We start from the raw sequence: 21986 nt of genomic DNA on the forward strand, positions 1-21986 counted from the left end.
ATTATTATTATTATTATTATTATTATTATTATTATTATTATTATTATTTGTTTATTAATTTATTTATTTTTATAAGTATTTTAATTCGTGGCGCTAATATATTTTACACTGGCACTGTTAGGCTTATGAGATGGGACCGCCCTCAGACCTTTTAATCATGTTTATATTGGAAATGGGATATGTGTTCATTTAAAAAAAAAAAAAAATGTGGGTATTAAATAACACTGTATAGATAAGGTCAAGTTTTGGAATGTGTGCTTTGCTAAAGCAATCTTCAACATCAGATAATGTTTTAGAATGCCCTTATGACGTCCACTGAAATAAGGCTGATATAGCAGCTCTTAAACTAACCTACTGAGTTGTTTGAAGATTTGTAACATCAATGTATCATTTTCCAAATGGAAAGAAAGCATGTGAACATAGCACTGGGGTAAAATGCTTTGGGAATATGGCCCAAAATGTTGAGGACCTGTGCTGTGAGCAACCAGTTCTGTCCATGTATCATTTTCAGTCTTAATAAAGTTGATGCATGCATTTTCCTGTAAAATACCAAGCTTGGGTAACTGTACTAATAAATTCTGTTGTAGTGCTACTACTGTGTATTTCATCCAATAGCACTTTCTATAATTAAGCCGAATCCTTCAGGTTCCCTTTTAAATGCTTCTGCTGCGCTCAGGGAACAAACAGATTTCAGTATATGTATACACAATAATACATATACTGAAAATAGTATATTTTACTAAACATTTAATTGAAAATGTAGCATTTTTCAGGATCTTGCAATTGTGTTTTCCAATAATTTCATACATTGATTTCATATATTAAAGATGAATAAAGTAGTTCCCTATCAATTACAAAATCTAACCATTACTGTATGGGTATTTACCTCCTAAAGACCCGAATTCTGAATAGGATATGCCAGAGCTCCTCCCCGAGTCAGTGATACAGTTATGACCTCCACCATTTTTCCTTTCAAGACTGACCAGACTGGAGAGCCTTTTTCAGATAAGTACTTGTTACTTACATCTGCTATATAAATTGCCTTTATTGTGTTTTTACACAAATTGTCATTAACATAATTGCTGTAATAGTTATTACTAATATGCATATTTTGTGCACTACAGCCTAATGCTTGTTACGTCCCACTGCGGCCTTGTGCCACGCGTGAAGTCAATGGCTAGAGTCGCTCGTTCCTAGAGATCCAGCAACATAAGGCTGCATCCACACTTGACAGAGCGACGCGAGCAAAGTCGCAGAATTTTCAACCCACACCAGATGTGACTTGGAAACTATTGAAAAGACTGGAAATAAATGTGACCCCGCCCATGCATTCCTATTGGATATACTAGAGATGGGCTGTCCCATTACAAAACAGGTTTTGTTTTGATAAAAGTTACCACCTCTGGCTAAAATCTGTAGGTCAGAGTTATTGAACATCCCTATATATTTAAGTTGTATTGTTATCATTAGTAATAATTGTACAGTTGTATACATCTTCAGAAGACAGCTGGACAATAGTAGTATAGTTGAACTGATATTTTCAAAAAAATTATTTTATTGTTATACATTTTATATATACAAGTTACTGCAATCTCAGTTGTTTCTTTACAAATTCCTTCTTTAATCCTTTTTGTTTATTAACTTAATATTTTAAAGTACAGCGTTATTGTTATTACATTGTTGCTGTTAAGCACTACATAATCACCGTCTATTAAAATCTGTGTTATACGCAGGTCACCACTTACCTTTTATTATTTACTTTTATTTAGTTTTTCCATTTAAAACAGTCTGTGGAACTTGACAGAAAATGCTTTATAAATATGGCTCAATCTTCAATACTGTGTATGAGCTTGGTAATGTTGGGATGCGTCACATAGAATACAATTGTGTTGCTGGCTTTGTTTTACAACATATAGAATAGTAGGACCTCTAATTTTTGTTTGTTTGGTGAATTGCCACAGAACTTCACTTTATGCGTATGTACAGACCTTGTCATGGATTTGTCACAGAACAATTTAGTGAACAAAATGTTATTTATCAAAAACAAACCAAAAAAAAAAAAAAGCCATAGCTTAAAATTAGGTCACAAGTTCAAATTGTGTGAATGCGGTACCTTTTTGGTGACTTAATAGCCAGCAAAAATGCATGTTTTTCATTTAAATGCTGGATATGTTGACTGCATATATTGTCTGGTTTATTTTTGCTTATTAATAAACATATTTTTATATAGATTCCAAATTGGAAAGAAAATATCTCGGTGCTGCTAAATGCACAACATGCAAGCCACCCAGGCATTGTCTTTCTTATGGATATCTTTGTAGTAAATTAATTTGCAATCATATAATAATGGATACTGCTGCACCTGATAAATTAACTTGTCTAAAATGATTATCTTGTTTTGAGGCATGTGTTTGGTGTGTCAAGGGGGGTTAACCTTGCTTCTGATTGGTCAGTTTCATTCCAGTTGCGAGATGAAAAAAAAAAAAATATATATATATATATATATATATATATATATAGAGAGATAGAGAGAGAGAGAGAGAGAGAGAGAGAGAGAGAGAGAGAGAGAGAGAGGAGAGAGAGAGAGAGAGAGAGAGAGAGAGAGAGAAACAGGTTCTGTTTTAGCAACGCTAAATTTTCTCAAAGAGATGTCCTGTTGTGGCTACTCCCAAATTATTGACTTCTAAATTATTTGCTTGCATCCAGCGTTTTACAGAGGTCGTGCTAACACAAAATTTTACGTCCTAGATGCAAAATAAATCTATTGGACAGAAAAATATTTTGTGATGCATTCATGGGACGCACAGCATGGTAAAGGGACGCAGACATGCGTATTCGTGGTAATCCATTATAATGCAGCAAAATGACCGTAAAATACTTACTTTCTTTAAAAAAAAAAAAAAAAAAAAAAAACTGTTCTGCAATACAACAGCATTGATTAAGGTACACTCCAATCCTGTAGGTGACAGCAATAAGCTTCATATTTGACTCGCACAGCAATACCCAAATGTGTACACTGATAGCAAGTCAGTTGTCAATCAGAAGTTTTTTTGCTGAGCAGTCAGCATCTCCAGGGGATTCTCGTGAAGAGGATCACCCATCTGCATCTCAGCCATCTACTTCTGACTGTACGAATACTACAGTAACTGAAGCAGTTGCAAGCAATAGTAATGCAGAAAAACACAAACGAAAAATAAGTTTTTATAATTTTGAACGGGAGATGAAGTATCCATGGCTTGTTTATTGAGATGGCAAGATGTATTGTACTCGCAAGCCTTCTGTGCAGCCATATCCGGAACTTCGTGTCCTAACCCCTACCCCACCCAGGCAGCACTTGGCCAATTGTGTGCCGCTCCCTGGGAACGCCCGTCCACGGTCGCCAGTGGTATAGCTTAGGTTTGAACTGGCAATCTTCAAGCTTTGGGTGCATCCTGCACTCTGATCGGAGTGCCTTTACCACTCGGCAGGCCCAAAATTACTGTGTCTGAGTGAATGTTTTTTTTTTTCTGCTCTGTGTGTGTTCAGTTTTTTACTGATGCTACGCACAGGCCTGTCTCCGAGGTGCTGTAGCACATGTGCAGTAAGAGCAGCAGCTGGGCTCAGCAGCACTGCACAGGACCAAGATACTTGCTTTGGTTGTGATTGCTTGTAATCTTTTCCACAGTATCTTGCTGCCGTTTTGATGACAGCTTTTGAATCACCATTACGAAGGCTGTTAGTACCATTCTAACAAACAGGCTTCCCTCAGTCTCATGTGTAGTACTGACTGAGTGGTTTTGCCACTGGCTTGTACAGGTGGGAATCCCTCTATGTTGCCACCTGCGGTGAATGCGAACTGGTGGAGGTCATTCCTGGACCTGGTACCGAATAAGGACAAAGGTTACCGCACCAGTCCCAGACCGTGCCCGTAGCGACCCAGTGCTAAAGTCAGTGAACTGACCCGGTTCCAATCCGGTACTGTAGTGTACTGACCCAGTGTTAAAATCAACTAACTGACCCGGTACAGACCCGGTGCTACAGTCACCAAACCTGTACTGACCCGGTCCAACAAGGTGCAAAAACCACTGAACCGGCCTTACTTCCTAACTGGCCAGGTTCCTAACTAGTACCACACTGGTCCTGAACCAGTACCAACCCCTTGTTAAATACAGCAAACTGGTACCGAGCCAACTCTTCCAGGCACCAATCCCGTTCTAGTCCCAGGACATACATTTAGTCCAGCAGTGGACAAGATGTTGCAGCAGTGTCACCGCGCACAGGAATCCACAAAGGAGCTGATTAGTCTGCTTCCCAAGTGACCACTTCCAGTGCATAAACCTAGGCCCCAGCAGCCTCAAAGGCTGGAGGTGATGTTCGGAACTGGCCTACGGCATGCTCCTCGCGGAGGCTTTAATAGGTTTTGCTGCCCTACGCAGACAGAGACGTCAAGCCACAAGCCGAACGGCAACCATAGGAGTTTGCTGCCACAGGCCCAAGGCCCTTTTTCAGGGCGCCATCTGGAGTATAGCTATTCTGTGCAATTCAAGCACAGTCCACCGCTCTTTACATTGCCATCTACAGTGACTCCTGTTTTTGGAATTAGTGTTAAGGTTAGATTCTCAGTCGACCTTTACAATACAGGCATAGAGGTGAGTTTCTCCCTCAAATTTTTCACCCTACCCACTTGTTACTAGGGTTCCATATTGTAACGTACAGGGCAGCTTCTTGGCTTAGCCTTGTAGCGTTCCAGTCATTCAGCAATATTGCCTTTGCGATGGCTTGGGTATACTCATCCATAAGGTAATGGTTACGCTTCGTTCTTGAAAGTGAACATTGGGTTATCATAAACCTGATTTCATGAAATAGAAATATAACAGTTAACTTTCAAGGTTGCTGCAGCTATAGCAGGCTTGAAGGAAAAATAACGAGATCTGTGAGCGCAGGCCTTTTGTGCAGCTTTGGTATATCATGTTCAGGATTTGGGTCTTTAGGAGGTAAATACCCATACAGTAATGGTTACATTTCTATTTTAGGGAACCAGGGTTATGATAATAACCTAACGTTTTAGATGGTAAACACATTTTTCCAGAAAAGGTTTAATTATAATATTTAACTAGAAAAGGTAGACTAAGGTTGTGGAGAAAACCACTACCATACTATATAGGTACCATAATAAGTCTTGTAGCATTAAGTTCAGTAATCCATAAACTTACTTTATTTATTTATTTATTTTTTATAGAAAGCGGGATATGAGGGATTTTAATTTCTTCAGGCAGTGCAATCATCTATGAAGGGGAGTCCATGGAAATCCAGGAGTGCCTGTTCTCTGCGGTGCATATCGAGGGCACTGTATGCCAGCATTAGGGTGAAAGCACAGTGGGAATAGTTGTAGGATAAATACTGCTGTCTGACAAAATGATTGACTTCAGGTCATGACGCAACAAAAGCCTGTAAACCAGCATCATAAACCATCCTAGTTCACCCCAGCGGTGTTGCCACATGGAAGGAGAAAATCCCTATACTTTATCTATTGGCATTTGTTTTAAAATCTAAAACTAAATAAACAAGCCTGCTGTATAATTTTAATTTACATTTCAACAAAATACGTACAATGTTAGAGGTTTTTTTTCTTCGTAACAGCTTTTTTAAACAATTCACCAATGCAAGTCATTCTTTTGAACCTTCAAAAAGTCCATCATAGTCTTTTGTTTCAGTGAGGCAAAGTATGTTTGCTGGGCTTCACTAAGTAACTGCCTTAGGAGAACACATTTTACAGAATTCTTTTGCTAACCTTCATCTGTAGCGCTGCTGTTTTGGCGTCTACTCCACAGGCTTTTGGGGTCTCGTCTTCCTCATTGCCACTTCCTCATCTTCACGGTTGCTGTTGTCTAATTTGGTGCTAAACATGATATGTTGTAGACTGACATATGTCATTATGTGTGTGTGTGCACTGTGGGCATTGTCTACATTTGCAATCCTGTCCTGCATTTCAGAGAGAACTCGTCAGGGAGGCAGAAAACGTGACGCTTGTTTCTTTTCAAAGGGCTTTTATTCAGTACACCTTTCTCTCACACACACACACAGAGCACAGCTCTGCCAGCTACCCTGGTTACAAGACTAACAACAACAGAAAATGGTGTTGCAGCGCCTTCTTTTTCACCTTAGCCCTGGCCCCTTCGTGACCACAAATCCCACTGGCCCTCAGCCGCACACTTTGGACACAGACAATCACAGGGGAGACACAAAACATGTCCATACACATACAATACACAGAGAGAAACAAACCAGCGGTGAGAAATAGTGGGAGGGGAACACAATTACAGCAGAAATTACAGTACACAAACTCAACTGCACGGATCGTTGCAAAAGACTGACATTTTTAAATTGTGAGGTTTATACAGAAAATACTTTAAATAAATACTTGCAGTCATAAAGGCTCAGCCGTTACAATAGCCACGGTCAGAAGAGAAACAGAAGCTCTGACTAGCACTTGCGCAGGTGTATAATTTGAAGCGAGCCGTTTGGGGAATTAAAATTGTGATGGACAAGAAGAGACGTTTGTTTCTATAACGGCTACACTGCGCATAACAACGGTGACAAAATAGTGATGTGCAGATTTTGCAACTTGGCTGGAATGGGAGTCGAAAGATACCATCGTTAAGAATTAGCTGTTAATTTTTAGGAAAATATTGCTGTTTGCTTATTTTGTATTAGTATGGTAATTATTTGTTATTTCAAGTGGTGCAAAATCTGCAGTGAAGTAAATTCTGTTTTGGTTTTGAATGAATGAATCTGATTTGCTTAGTGTTTAAATAGAGAGAAATAGGGCAGCTACGATTAAATCGAATATCGATTTTTTTTTTTTTTATTGATTCCATTCCTCATCAATATATACACAGATACATACTGTATAATCAATTCAATACTTACATTTTTGTAATGTATGTAGTTAATAACATTAAGTGTATCAACAAAACTGCACCAAACCCTTGCTATTTACAGTATTTCTGCCACATACAAGCAGTTATATTTTTACTGTAAATTTGCAGTTGATTAGAGTGGGGGACTGTACATTACCGTAACTGACGCTAATGGTACATTATTGTAACAATTATTTTTCTGTGCAGGGTCTGTTTTAATGTCATAATGTTATATAAAAAAAAAATTAATGTTTAATAAATTGTCTGTAGTTTTAAACGATGTATAATAAATATACTATTGATATAGTATATCTATTTGAGTTGTTTCATTGATGTGTATCTGTATTAAAATGAAATAAAATGAAATTTGTGTAAAATAAAAAGAAAAATTGTAAACAAATAATTTCACGGGGCTCTGCAAATGAGTAAGGGGGAACAAAGAGTGCCGTGTTTTTCAGGGTGGATTCAAACTTGGGACACCATAGGGTAATGGCGTGTTTGGCTGATTTGCTAGCAGTCCTCTTGCTGTGGTACATTTATATGTATAATAATGGTTGTATTTTAAATGTAGGCTTACCTTAGACACCCAGGCTTTTGCATTATGGAAAAACATATGTAGTTTTGTGGTGAAAAAAGTTATTCTCAGGAAGATATAGCTGCACTGTTCACATTATTATTATTATTTTTTTTAAGCATGCTTATTCCATTGCTTTTATAGACAATGCTAATGTAGGCATTCACTGCATCAATGTATACTGGAATTCATACAATCTCTGTGTTGTCATGCTCTGTTACAGGATCCCAGCTGAATGCACAATTAGAAGGCTGGCTCTCTCAAGTGCAAACCACAAAAAGACCTGCTAGAGCCATTATTACACCGTAAGCCTTAATTATATTCATGCAGTACCTGTGCTATCATTATCCATATAACCCAAAACCTGTTCTCTTTTGTAATACTCTTGCATGTAGTGTTGGACGATAATTACATGTTCTGTTATCGATTAGCGACTGTTAATTATCACGATAACTATGATTATCAACTGAATAAATAAAAAAAATGAATCTCTTGTAACGTGTCTTGTTATTGCTAACTTGTTTACAAAAAAAAGCAAAAAATAACACAAATAAAAAATTGTTTGGTAATTATTTTTTAAATTTTAAAATAGTTGTTTTCCAGTTCATACAAGTTTTAAATTGTGATTTTAAAAAACCAGTTGTTGAACCGTTTCAGCAATTATTTATTTTTTATATAAAAATGGCAATGTGTTATGTGTATTTAGTATACATGATACATTTCATCAGTTGTTTTGAGTGGTGTTATCTTTACCACACTGTACAGCAGTCTTTTCTTACCGTACTACTTCACTGTTGAAAGTTAAATGCTTTCCTATTTGACATACAGACAGCAGTGACTGACTTTATAATTATTAAAGAAAAATGGTTTGAACACTTTCAACCTGCCGCTTATTAACTGTTCGCATTCCAAATACAGATCATATGTTACAGTAATAATAATAGAAATACATTTTATATATATATATATATATATATATATATATATATATATATATAAAGCTCAAAGAAATACACACAGTGCTTCTTCGCTGTAACGCGGGTCATTGCTTGCTCGTGTGTTCGAATAATGAAGGTGAAACAAGCAGCAAGTCAATCAGGACATCAAGCGACTTTGTTTTATTAAAGTAATGACTGCCTGTCTCTGTTTTAAATCCTTTTCTTCAGTTTAGGTACTGTATCAAATGGGAGAGACAGAAACTGAAGTTAGACTGAGAAGTTGTTTATAGTTTGAAAAACACCGGTACTGTGTTTATTGTAGAAATATTGCATGAATCACTGGTATAGGGAATTGGGGGGACATGCTGTAGGAGTGTTATTATCAAGAGTCTTATAGTGAGGGAGCACTGCGATATATATATATATATATATATATATATATATATATATATATATATACACACACGCAGCTCTGGAAAAAAATGAGACCACTGCAAAATTATCGGTTTCTCTGGTTTTACTATTTATAGGTATGTGTTTGGGTAAAATTAACATTTTTGTTTTATTCTATAAACTACTGACAACATTTCTCCCAAATTCCAAATAAAAATACTGTCATTTAGAGCATTTATTTACAGAAAATGACAACTGGTCCAAATAACAAAAAAGATGCAGTGTTGTCAGACCTCGAATAATGCAAAGAAAATAAGTTCAGATTCATTTTTAAACAACACAATACTAATGTTTTAACTTAGGAAGAGTTCAGAAATCAATATTTGGTGGAATAACCCTGATTTTCAAGCACAGCTTTCATGCGTCTTGGCATGCTCTCCACCAGTCTTTCACATTGATGTTGGGTGACTTTATGCCACTCAAGCAGCTCGGCTTTGTTTGATGGCTTGTGACCATCCATCTTCCTCTTGATCACATTCCAGAGGTTTTCAGTGGGGTTCAGGTCTGGAGATTGGGCTGGCCATGACAGGGTCTTGATCTGGTGGTCCTCCATCCACACCTTGATTGACCTGGCTGTGTGGCATGGAGCATTGTCCTGCTGGAAAAACCAATCCTCAGAGTTGGGGAACATTGTCAGAGCAGAAGGAAGCAAGTTTTCTTCCAGGACAACCTTGTACTTGGCTTGATTCATGTGTCCTTCACAAAGACAAATCTGCCCGATTCCAGCCTTGCTGAAGCACCCCCAGATCATCACCGATCCTCCACCACATTTCACAGTGGGTGCGAGACACTGTGGCTTGTAGGCCTCTCCAGGTCTCCGTCTAACCATTAGACGACCAGGTGTTGGGCAAAGCTGAAAATTGGACTCATCAGAGAAGATGACCTTACTCCAGTCCTCTACAGTCCAATCCTTATGGTCTTTTGCAAACCTCAGCCTGGCTCTTCTTTGCTTCTCATTGATGAAGGGCTTTTTTCTAGCTTTGCACGACTTCAGCCCTGCCCCTAGGAGCCTGTTTCAAACCGTCCTCGCCGTGCACTTCACCCCAGCTGCCGTTTGCCATTCTTTTTGTAGGTCATTTGATGTCATCCTACGGTTGCTGAGTGGCATTCGAATGAGTTGGAGGTCATCCCGGTCAGTGGAGAGTCGTTTTCGCCCTCTGCCGGTCTGTAGCTTTGTTGTCCCCAATGTGTGCTGCTTGACCTTGTTCTTATGAACCGCCGTCTTTGAAATTTTAAGGATGGAAGCAACCCGATGCTCACTGTATCCCTCTGCCAGTAAAGCCAGAATTGAACCCTTCTTTTCCTCACTCAAAACTTTCCTTTTCAACTCTTTGGGCATGGTCAATAGTTATTTTTTTATTCCAATTACGTTTGAGGTACCACTAGCACTGCACCTATTGCAAGAGGATAGTGATGACCACAGGAGTGGTTTTTATACTTTTCCTCATTAAATAAGATTTGGTTCAGGTGATCCCCTAATCAGTACCTCATTCAGTAGAATGAGGTGTGCCTGTGTTGGAATTCAACAGACACTGGAATGGAATGACTGCCATACATGTAGAGATGGTGATTTAAGAAATTTGCAGTGGTTTCAATTTTTTCCAGAGCTGTATGTGTATATTATATATACACACACAATAAAACCTGTATAACAGACCATTCAAGGGACAGTCTAATAGTGGCCTCTTAACACAGGTGGTCTCTTAAGAGGGTCCATAACTTATGAATTTTCTGTTTGTCTCTAACATGCTTTCCTGTAATTATGTATGTCTTGCATACAGTGGTTTGCAGAAGTATTCACCCACTTGCAAAGTTTTCACATTTTGTTGAATTACAAATACTGTATGCAGTTTTTCAAACAATCTTTTTTTTTATTCAAAGCTGTAGTGGTTAAACTGAACACTGTTATATGAGGAGGAGGTTAAATGTCAGCAAAACTTGCAAAGAAAATGTACAAAATGAAATTTACTGGTTGCATAAGTATTCAGCCCCTTAAGTCAGTACTTGATAGGAGCACCTTTTGCAGCAATTACTGCTATCTTCTAGTCTTTTTGGATAGGTCTCTATTACCTTTGCACAGTAGGATGGTGACATTTTTGCCCATTCTTCACAGGGAAAATTGCTCCAGATCTGATAAGTTTGTTGGGAATCATCGATGGACTGCAATCTTCAAGTCTCGCCATAAATCTTCGATTGGATTCAAGTCAGGACTTTGAGTGGGCCAATCAAGGACATTAATTCTGTTCTTGTTCAACCACTCGAGTGTGACTTTGACTTTGTGCTTCGGGTCATTGTCCTGCTGAAATGTGAATTTCCTCCCCAGTTTGAGTCTTGGCTGACTCCAACAGGTTTTCCTCAAGGATTCGCCTGTACTTTGCACCATCCATTCTCCCCTCTATCCTGACAAGTTTCCCAGTCCCTGCTGAAGAGAAGCATTCCTGTAACATGATGCTGCCACCAGCATGCTTGACAGTTCAGATGGTGTTGACTGGGTGATGTGTAGTGTTGGGCTTGCGCCAACGTAACGCTTGGAGTTTAGACTGAAAAGTTCAATTTCTGTCTCGTCTGACCACAAAACCTTTTTCCACATGTCAGCAGTATCATCTACATGCTTTTTCGCAAACTCAGTACGTGCTTTAAGAAAAGGCTTTTTGAGTAATGGCTTCTTTCTTGCCACTCATCCGTACAGGCCAGCTTTGTGTAGGGACCAGCTTATTGTTGATGTGTGAACCCTGACTCCCATCTCAGACACAGAACTTTGCAGATCTCACAAGGTCTTTGTTGGCTTCAGAGTGACATCCTGAACCAGTTTCCTGCTTGCCTGTCTGCTCAATGTGGGAGGGCGACCTGATCTTGGTAGTGTTTGGGTGGTATGATGCATCTTTCACTTCTTAATGATGAACTTCACTGTGCTGAGAGGGATAATCGGTGCCTTTTGAAATTTTTTGTACCATTTTCCTGCTCTGTACCTCTACCACTTTATCCCTGACTTGTTTTGGGTAGATTCTACATGTGAGGTCTAATTTGAAAGTGGTGTGGAGTACGCTCAGGTGTCAACAAAATGAAAACTTTGCAGGTGGGTGATTCCTTCTGCAAACCACTGTACGCTGTAAAAGCCACAAGATGTAATCTAATAATCTAAATAAATGTAATGCATTTACAAAACAATTTATTTTGTTAAAGTAAGGATACTTGCCTGTCTCGGGTCACACAAATTGTTTTAAATCCTTTGCAGATTTCAATACCTGTGTCTGCCTTTCATGTACGTGTTGATTGATTGCATCCTGAAACCAACGCCAGCATAAGCATAACATCTTTTTTGATTACCGCGCACATTGTTTTTATACTCTTATAAGTATGGCTTGAATTTTTAATGCTTAAGTCTTAAGCTGCTACATTCTATTTGAGAATATTCTGTTAAATTACTGGTAAAGAACACCACAAAATGGACACATTGGGAGCTACCTAGTTCCCAGACAAGTGGAAGAACAAAATGCAAGTTAAAGTAGCATCTAGGGGAAGTGATTTCATGTTGTTGCTTGCTCTTGTGTTTGAATATTGGAAGGTGAAAGAGAAGCAGGAAGTCAATCAGGACATCAAGGTAAAGAGATTTTGTTTAGTAGTTAAGTTAAGATATTGAATCAGCTCAAAACACGGCCACATGAACAAAAATAAAAACCTAAAACTTCAAGCTGTAGTTTTTTCCATTTCAAAATGCTGTATCCGAGACTTTCTAGTGCTGAATTTTACAGTAGTTTTTCTGGCACTTACTGTCTTTTACAAGTTTAATAACTTTAATTCTGTCATCTAGGGAGGGCCTTTTTGTTTCTCTTCGTTTTTTCTTTACAAGAGAGCTGTTTTATTGATTATAGATAATACAGCTAAAATGATTACCATGCTTTTTCATTGAGAAAAACATTGAGTGAAACAGCTCACAAAACCAAGGACTGGAAGACCCCAAAAGCTGTCTAACAATTCTTTTAGTCTTGTTCCCCTTTCTTAACAGAAGTATTCTTACTGCAGCACATCCTTTAAGTCTTGATTTCAACAGTGGCCTTCATACTGTTGATTTGATGGACAATGACACCTGTGCCTTCTGCCAGTTCTGTTGTCAATTCAGCACATGTCTTCTTTCTATTCTTTAATGATATTATCTTCAATTATAGCTCATTCTTGTTAGAGCTTTTTGGGTCTTCCAATCCTGGGTTTGTTAATTACAGAGATGATGTTTCTCTGTACTTGATTATCCTTTGGATAACACAACTTGAAAATAGTGATGTGAACTATTTTACTCAATGTTTTTCCTCCTTTATGCAAGTTAAGGTTATTATAATAGTAGAAAACACTACTGGAGGCATTGAGTAAATTGTTGATGCTCATAATGCACAGCTGCGTGTGTGTGTATAAGTTTGTGTATATATATATACACTCCGTTTATCCGCGTGCTAGGGAGACATAGGTCCATGGATGTTTAAAATCAGTGGATAAATTCATTGTCATTGCGTGTGACTAGAATGCATGATAAAATACAGAAACTAGTAATGTAAACCAAATTAGCGTTTACTGGCAACGTACGCAATACACTATATTGACAAAATAATGTTTTTAAATTAGTTTACTTCAGCAGTGTTACTCCTAGCAAAATCAAAATGTAATACACCTCCAAACCCAAACTACAAAATAAATAAAAATAATTCAAAACTACAAGATCATAAGACATTTTATGACAGGATTAAACTATTCAGCCCATCAGAGCTCACAATTTCCCTATAAACCAAGTCGTGTGTCTAGCAGCTAGAAATATCACAAGGTATTCGCTCATTTATTCCATGCATTCGTATTAAATAATGGTAGCGAATTATTGCTAGTTTTCAGGGATTTCAAACAAAAATACAATTCTGTATTTTTTATTTTTTTTTTACTTTAAAACTTCCTACATTTCAACAAAATACGTACCAACATAAGTGTTTTTTTTGTTTGTTTTTTAATAACAGCTTTTTTTTTAAACAATTCACCAATGCAAGTCATTCTTTTGAACCTTGAGAAAGTCCATCACAGTCAGAAATAAATCCTCCAATCTGTAGGGCTGCTGTCTTCACGATGACTACACAGGTTTTAGATTGACACTCGACGTCGTTGTGTGTGCACACTGCGGGCGTTACAGTACATTATTGCCAATGTATACTTACTTCAGATAATTGAAGACGTGGATAAATGAGGTTCTACTGTATATGTATATATGTATGTGATTATATATGGTTTATTTTTTAATACGATAATAAAGTTGTTTGCCATATTGATGGACACCCACAGAGAAATAGTAACACAGTATATTTTAGACCCTGTCCATTTTATTCTAAATGACCGATGTGAAAGTCTCCAAGTGTACAGTTATTCTAAAAAAATGTATGTTATGTTTGCTATGATTTGAAGTGCTTGCTGTGAAAGCACATTTACGCCACACGCCAACAGTCCAGTGCCACTTACTGCTTAACGCAGAGCTACTGTTACCCACAAATGTATAGGGTAACAGACAATAATATGATTATCAATGATAATTTTTCAATGCCATAAAATAATCGATGCAAAAACATTAGCGATAAGATCATGATAATCAGTTATTGTTCCAACACTACTTGAGTGATGTGATTATTGCTTAAATATAATTGTGCCTCTAAGGGAGAACACAAGTGCTGAAAGAAGTTTAAGTGTCTTATTTTTGGATAAAGATATACAAGGAAATTTGGGTTACACATTTTTTTCAATGTTTTTGTTAATGTGCTATTTATATTGTACTTAATATTTTTTCATCCTCTTGCTTCTCTTCAGTCATGCAGGGTATACCTACTGTGGAGCATGTGCAGCGTTTGCTTATAAGCAAGTAGACCCTTCTATCACGTGAGTGTTACACAACACCTTTATTATACACACAGTGTTTCTTGTAAACTCCACAGCGTGTTGTGTAACCTGTTAATATATGTTTAGGCTATGGCATAAGAAGTTTGAATTGGGTGATCTTGTGCCAACATATATGAAAAGCTAATACCTTGTTTCCATGGACCGCCAACTTGAGTGCACTCAAATTCGTCTGAATTCTCCAAGAACTCGAGTTGGTGAAAAAGGATTATGTTTTCCGAGTTATCTCGTCAGTTGGTCAGGAAGTACTTGCGAGTTAAATGTCAAGACGTGCATTCACTGCAGACAGTATTTCAGTCAAATTGTCGGTGGTTTAAAAGAGAAATCTGTCTAGATATTCTTTCGCATTTGTTTCACGCAAAGTGGATATGAGAATGGCAGTGATGAATCAAATTTGCTGGAAAACATTAAAAGTAGGCTGAACATTTCCATCAAAGGGCTTAAAAGTAGGGAATTGATCTGATGCGATCAGAAACCCAGAGGCACAGTAAACTGTGCCTGTTACTGTAGTAGGACTGTTATTTTTTTTTACGTTAAGCATTTTTCTTAATGCTTGATTGTTATTGTTGATAGTTTGTAGATATTATTAGACTCCCGCCATGCAGGTATCACAAAGTCCATAAACAAAACAAAATGTTAAAATAAATTCATTCTGCACTGTATAAAACTGAGCTAATTTTACCAGTGCTTGCGAGTCTTAAATGATTAGAAGACCTTTCTTGGGGGGGGGGTTTTCCAAGTTGCTGCATAATATTGTAGATGCTAGTATAATAAGTTACTGTAAATGGGATTTTAGCGACAGGTTTCATTAAGTAAACATTTATTTGAACCTTTTTGGAATTAAAAGTATCAATGCAAAACTGTGTTGTATTTTTCTTTGTGATTCTGTGAAAAACAGCAATTCAAAAACCGTCAAAATCCCTCAATGAATGTAGCAAATCCACCAAATTTAATACCAGGCAAAATGTCCTGTTATACGGTATGTTCCCACCGACTACAACATTTTTGATTTGACGTTTAATGATGTAATTTCCTCCCAGCCCAAATTTAGATTTTAGAATTTAGGCCAGCCCAAGGAGTGAAATAGGACCAGAGAACTCAGGCTCCTGCCTGAATTAGTAGCCAATTCGAGTAATTTAAAAACATGGAAACAGAGGTATGGGTGGCAACTCAAGCACGTACCTGGGTTATGTGGTTCATGGAAATGTGGTATTTCACTAACTGCAAAGTGCAAGAAGGATGTTTAGATTAAGGTTATTGTCATACGTGAGTATGTCCATCTGTCTGTTGATGATTAACACTAGATTGTTCTAATAAGAACCAGAAATATATGTGTGAACAGGATACAGTATGTGAAGTTTAAAAACCTAGAACAAGGCCTCTGGTTTTCTTTAACAGTGGTTGTGTAGCACTACTGTAGTAACTAAACCATTTGAATCTTTAGTAGTGCTTCCTACTGTAATTTTTAAATTACCATTCTGTTTAATGCATATATAAGGTTTGTTACCATCTAATGTAATGCATGCTGTTTGGTTAAGTCTGTGACTTTCATTTGGAAGAAAAAATGCCTAAAGCTGTGTTTGTTGCCATCTTGCTGTGTAGCTAACTGATCAGTTTCTGACCCCGTTTAGCATTTTCCAAGCTCTGTCTAGAAAAAAAAAATGTAAGGGCCCAAATGTTGAGAAGCTGAAGCCTGCAATCAGATTTCATACTGTCTTGTACCTCATCATTTAGAAATCTCTCTTTCTTGCAGTCGAAGAGTATTTATCCTAGGACCTTCACATCATGTACCCCTCTCTCGCTGTGCACTTTCCCCTGCCGAAGTCTACAGAACGCCGTTGTATGACCTGAGAATTGATCAAAAGGGTGAGACAGTTAGTTAAGATTTTTTGACTCTTGGTGACAGCTGTGCTGCCTGTTTGTGGTTAACTTGCATGGAAACACCATGAATTTAAGGGGCCATACTCGCGTAGCTGCAGCCCCTTAATACTGCCCAACTCCTCCCCGCAATCAGCTCGGCCCCCTGGTCTGTCCACTCGCCGGGGACACCCCAGCTGATTGCAATGGATTTGTTTAGCAGACCTGTGGCTACGCGACCTCCCCAGGATGACAGACTTTCTGTGTCTACTCCCTGTCGGTCTGACTTCATCCTGGGAAAGTGTACAACCAACCTTACACAGCGCCTTCTCTGGCCGGGAGGGAGATTTAGAGTTCAGATCCCTTCCCTCTCTGTCACAGTACCACTGAAAAGTGGAATAGCTTGCCTTAATAAGAGATGCGTATATTGTCTTCATCATACTAATACATTTCCCCGCAACATTTAATCAGATTTGCGCAAGGAGTTTTAAAGATGTATTTTCCATTAGCTCCTTAAACCCGAGTCCTAAATTTCTGTTAAAAAAAAAAAAATACCCTCAATGTGAGTAATTTGTCGTCAGAGGTGCAGAGTGCATACGCACTGAGGTATAGCGCAATATGCAGTGCTATGCTACTATGTTTTCTGTGATGTTGGCTTATGATAATCCTATTTATATTTACAGAACATCCTTTGAAGCAATGAAACAGTATATGAATTTAAACACATGGTTTTATTCAAGAGAGAATACGATTTGATTTTGCTTTTTATTTTTTCGCAGTTTATGCTGACCTCTGGAAAACGGGGATGTTTGAACGCATGACTCTGCAAACAGATGAAGAAGAACACAGTATTGAAATGCAATTACCATATACTGCTAAAGCCATGGAAAGGTAAAGCATTCAACTTAAATGCCAATATTTTGTGTCATTAAATTCTATAAGCCTGAGTGGAAGTCTCATGTCTAGGTATAGAGGGAGTGTTCTTCATTGTATAATTGCCAACCACAACTGCGATGAAAAAGATTCACATTTTTAACCCCCGCTTTATATGATCTGCAATTCCAGAAGTATTTTGGTGTGAGAGAGATAATTGTACACATTTTTTTTTTTTTTTTTAAGCCATAAAGATGACTTTGCTATTGTTCCTATATTGGTGGGAGCTTTGAGCGAGTCCAAGGAACAGGACTATGGAAAACTCCTCAGTAAATACCTGGCTGATCCTAGTAACCTCTTTGTGATTTCCTCAGATTTCTGTCACTGGGGTAAGATGGATGCCTGAATCTTTACTACTTTCCCTATCAAGTACGAAATGTAACCATTACTGAATGGATGTTTACCTGTAAAGATCTCGGAACCTGAATAGAATACCAAAGCTGCACACAAGCGTCTGTGACGTAGCCATGCTCGCCCCTAAAAGCATAAGAGGGCTACAGAGACAGGTACTAGTATCAATTTCCATTCAGATTCTGAGGGTAGAGCATAATAATTATTTTTGAAACGTTGTATTTTTAGTTTAGTAATTACATGTAATTTTTGCACACAGCCTGTTTGTTACTTCCTATAGCAGTCTTGTGCACTGCGTGGAGCCGGTGGCTTCGGTGGGTGGTGAACCACCCCCCCACCCCCCCACCCCCCCCCCCCCCCCCCCTGTTGGTCCCTAGTTCGTCGAATTCATCCAGCCTGACTTGTGCTGTCCTCCAGGCTGCTAATAATTCCGGCTGGAGTTAAAATAAAATAAAAAAGAAATAGAATTGTTTAATTTAGAAACGATATTCTTATTTCTGAATTGTAATTGCTATTACTGGTTTGTGAGAATATTTCTCGTGTGTGCATTAATGGAAGTTATATTATTGTGATTACTGTTTACTGTGAGTTTCTCTTTCTTGTCGTTTTTTTTTTTTTTTTTTGTTTAAAATAAACACAAAATAACACTGTTACTGCTGCTGTGCTCAGCAGCAGTGCGTTGATACGCTTAGGTAGATTGTTTCGGTCTGCCACAGTATATCGCTGCCGTCTTGGTGGCTGCTTGCTTCACCATTACGAATGCTGTTTAGGGATTTCCAGAAGCTATACTGTCCCTGTATACTGCTTCTTGCGGTAACGCAGGACAAAGTTACCGATGCAAGCCACTGCACGTGTACTTTACCAAGGGCACCGTTCTGACCCGGTGCAAGTCACAGCATGTGTACCATTTACTGTTCAATTTCTGGACAGTTTTCAGTCCTGTATACTGTCTTGTTACATTCTGTACATCGGTGCTGCTGCTGAGCAGACTGAGGTGGCAGTTGTTGGGTTCTTTTTTCACAGTATTGTGCACCATTGACTTGTTACAATCTGTACAGGGGTGTTGCTACTGAACAGCCTGAGGGACTACTGTACTAGTACATTACTGTGCAGCGGTGCTTGGGTAGACTGAGACAACAGGTTTTCACTACATTGCTGTTGCATCATGACAATTTCCTGTGACACTTGCAAGGTCAGTGTCCCAGTGGAGGATAAGCACGACAGGTGCTCTTCCTGCCTAGGGCCAGAGCATGCAAGACAGGCACTTGCTGACCACAGCTTCTGCAAGTTTTGCGTGACTTTTTCCAAGCGCATGCTAGAAAAGTGTGTGTCTCTCAGCTCTGAAGAGATATCCATTTCTCTTGGACAGGGCCCTTCCCTATCACTTCCTGGTGGGATAATTTTTGAAAGGAGCTCGGTGGCTTCGGCCACCTCCTGAAGGATATTGTTCCTCGCTGGAGGTTTAACATAATGCTTGAGGCACTCTTGAAGCCTCCATTTGGGCCCTTACATTCAGCAGAGCTGAAATTTGTCACTTACAGTGGCTTTCTTGCTTGCAATCACCTCCGCCAAGCGAGTGAGTGAGATGCAAGCATTTTCAATTTAAGAAGCCAAGACAAAGGTTACGCTTCGTACCAATCCTGCTTTTTTGCCTAAAACTGTCTCATCATTCCACATCAACCAGTCTCTGAGATTGTAGACTTTCCATCCACCTCCTTTTCAGTCTGACAGGGAGCGACAGCTCCATACGCTCTGCCTGTGCGGGCACTAGCTTTTATGGACAGGGCACAAAGCTGGAGGTGTTCCGAACAGTTTTTTTTTGTTAAGGGGCTAAGTCCCATGGGCAAGCCCTGTCTAAACAGAGGCTATCAAAATGGATAACAGACACAGTCAGGACGGCCTATGAGCAAGCCAACTTTCCTCCTCTAGACGCATGGCAACTTCGTGGGCTTTGTTCCAGAGTGCATCTGTCAGTGACATTTGCAATGCAGCAGTTTGGGCTACTCCCCATACCTTTACAAAATTCTATCGAGTAAATGTCTTGGATCCCCAAAACCCTGGCTTTGGAATGAGTGTTGAGGGCGGCTTCAGGGTCAACCCTTACAACATAACATAGAGGTGAGTATTCCCACAATTCTTTAGACTTAGCTACTTGTTTCTGGTGTTTCGAATGGTATCGCACATGGCAAAGTAGCAGTCCAGTCGTTATGCAGTATTGCCTTGCGACGGCTTTGGTACAGTCACCCATTCGGTAATGGTTACAATTCGTACTTGATAGGGAAATTTGGTAATTTATTAACCAAATTTATAACCATGGTTCCCTGAAATTAGAAATGTAACCATTAACCTTCAAGGTCGCTGCATCCATGGTTGAAGCATGTTTAAAGAAAAAATGATACTAGTACCTGTGTCTGTAGCCCTCTTACTTACTGGGGAGCAAGCATGGCCACGTCTCGGGCACTTGTGTGCAGCTTTGGTATTCTATTCAGGTTCCGGGATCTTTACTGGTAAACACCCATTCGATAATGGTTACGTTTCTATTTCAGGGAACCATGTTTATGATAATAACCCAACAATATCACTGACGTGAGGAGTGTCTGATTTAAAAAAAATGTGATCCCTTTAGCAGCATTGTTGCACTGATCAGTAAATTAACCACAGATGTCAATGAAAGACAGATTTAAAAACTCTAGTTCTGCAGATCATGCAGGGAGGCATGCATGACGATGACTACTAGTAAACACAAGATATTAAGATAAACTGTTGTGTATCAGGATTTAATTTTCATGGATTACTGTGCTGTGCTACTTTTGTTGTATTGAATTTGTTTATTTTTAAATGTTTAGTATTTCTTCAGTCTTTTTTCCTCAGCGTTGTGAGAAAAATTTTACCAAATATTTCAGCTTTGATAGGTAATATTTTATTCTGTGTTTTTTTTTTTTTTTTTATTACAAAGGACAACGTTTCCGCTATACATATTATGACGATGCCCAAGGGGAGATCTACAGCTCTATTGAACACCTTGATAAAATGGTAAGAAGACTTTGAGCTCTATTTGTTCATTGTGGCATCAGGAAATAAAACCATGGTAGAACTGAAATGTTAACATTGGTAGTGTTGCCATGTGTCAGAAGTGTTGGCTGCTTTGGAACACACTGGGGAGCTGTCTGCAGTCAGATGGTGTTATATCACCATTGCTTGCCCTTGGCTATGTTTTGAGCCACCCTCAACAACTATCATTAGAAACAGTGGCATGCAGAGTACTGCTTAAGTTGTGGGATCAAAAATTGCAGTAATTGCAATTATTGCTGTTTGCTGATTTAGATTCTGCTGTTTATACAAATATAAAATACAGTAGTCCCTCGCTAAACCAAGTACAGATTACCTGGTATAATTAAGTGTCCAGTTTAAAAAAATAAACACATGCACATTTATACTTCTCAATTTTTTTTAAATGTATTGTCATTTTTGCTAATTATTCCAAATAAGGTAAGGTAAAAAGATGGTCTTATCTTGCAACTCTTGCTTTTAAAAATATATTACTGTTGTTTTAAATATTAAATAAATAAATAATATAATATATTTCGTGTTCGCACAATATATATATGATATAATTAATATATATATATATATATATAATATATATATATATATATTAATATATTAATATATAGTATATATATATATATATATATATATATATAATATATATATATATATATATATATATATATATATATATATATATATATATAAATAAGTATATATTATTCATATATCGAATGCTATATATATATAGAATACAGGGCTAGAAGTTAACTTTTAAGAGTAGTGAGGTTTTGCTACCTGTCTGGAAAGTAGGTAGCAAAATGATCTTATTCAGTAGCGGTTTATTCAACTAATAATTATATATAAAAGTGAACACCTACCTACTGTTCTAAATAATATCCCAAACTATCACATAGTAGGCCTATATTTAAATCAGAAAGTATTTATTGAAACCACCTTGTGCTCAACTAAGTAATGGAACTAATGCAATTCCATGTGAGTAATGGAACTAATGCA

The 21986-nt window shown here is 38.1% G+C and overlaps 1 protein-coding gene across 2 annotated transcripts in view; it reads left to right on the forward strand.

Moving 5' to 3' along the window:
- Window positions 1-21986, forward strand: part of memo1 (mediator of cell motility 1) — a 28809-nt gene that overhangs the window by 1511 nt on the left and 5312 nt on the right. For both annotated transcript variants that reach the window (XM_041252916.1, XM_041252917.1), the window contains exons 2-7: window positions 7697-7778; window positions 14694-14762; window positions 16534-16646; window positions 17417-17528; window positions 17757-17899; window positions 20878-20954. In XM_041252916.1, coding sequence (XP_041108850.1) covers window positions 7697-7778; window positions 14694-14762; window positions 16534-16646; window positions 17417-17528; window positions 17757-17899; window positions 20878-20954 — 596 coding nt within the window. The remainder of the gene's footprint in view (window positions 1-7696; window positions 7779-14693; window positions 14763-16533; window positions 16647-17416; window positions 17529-17756; window positions 17900-20877; window positions 20955-21986) is intronic.

The sequence above is a fragment of the Polyodon spathula genome, chromosome 6 (genome assembly GCF_017654505.1).
Source record: "Polyodon spathula isolate WHYD16114869_AA chromosome 6, ASM1765450v1, whole genome shotgun sequence".
Taxonomy (NCBI): Eukaryota; Metazoa; Chordata; class Actinopteri; order Acipenseriformes; family Polyodontidae; genus Polyodon; species Polyodon spathula.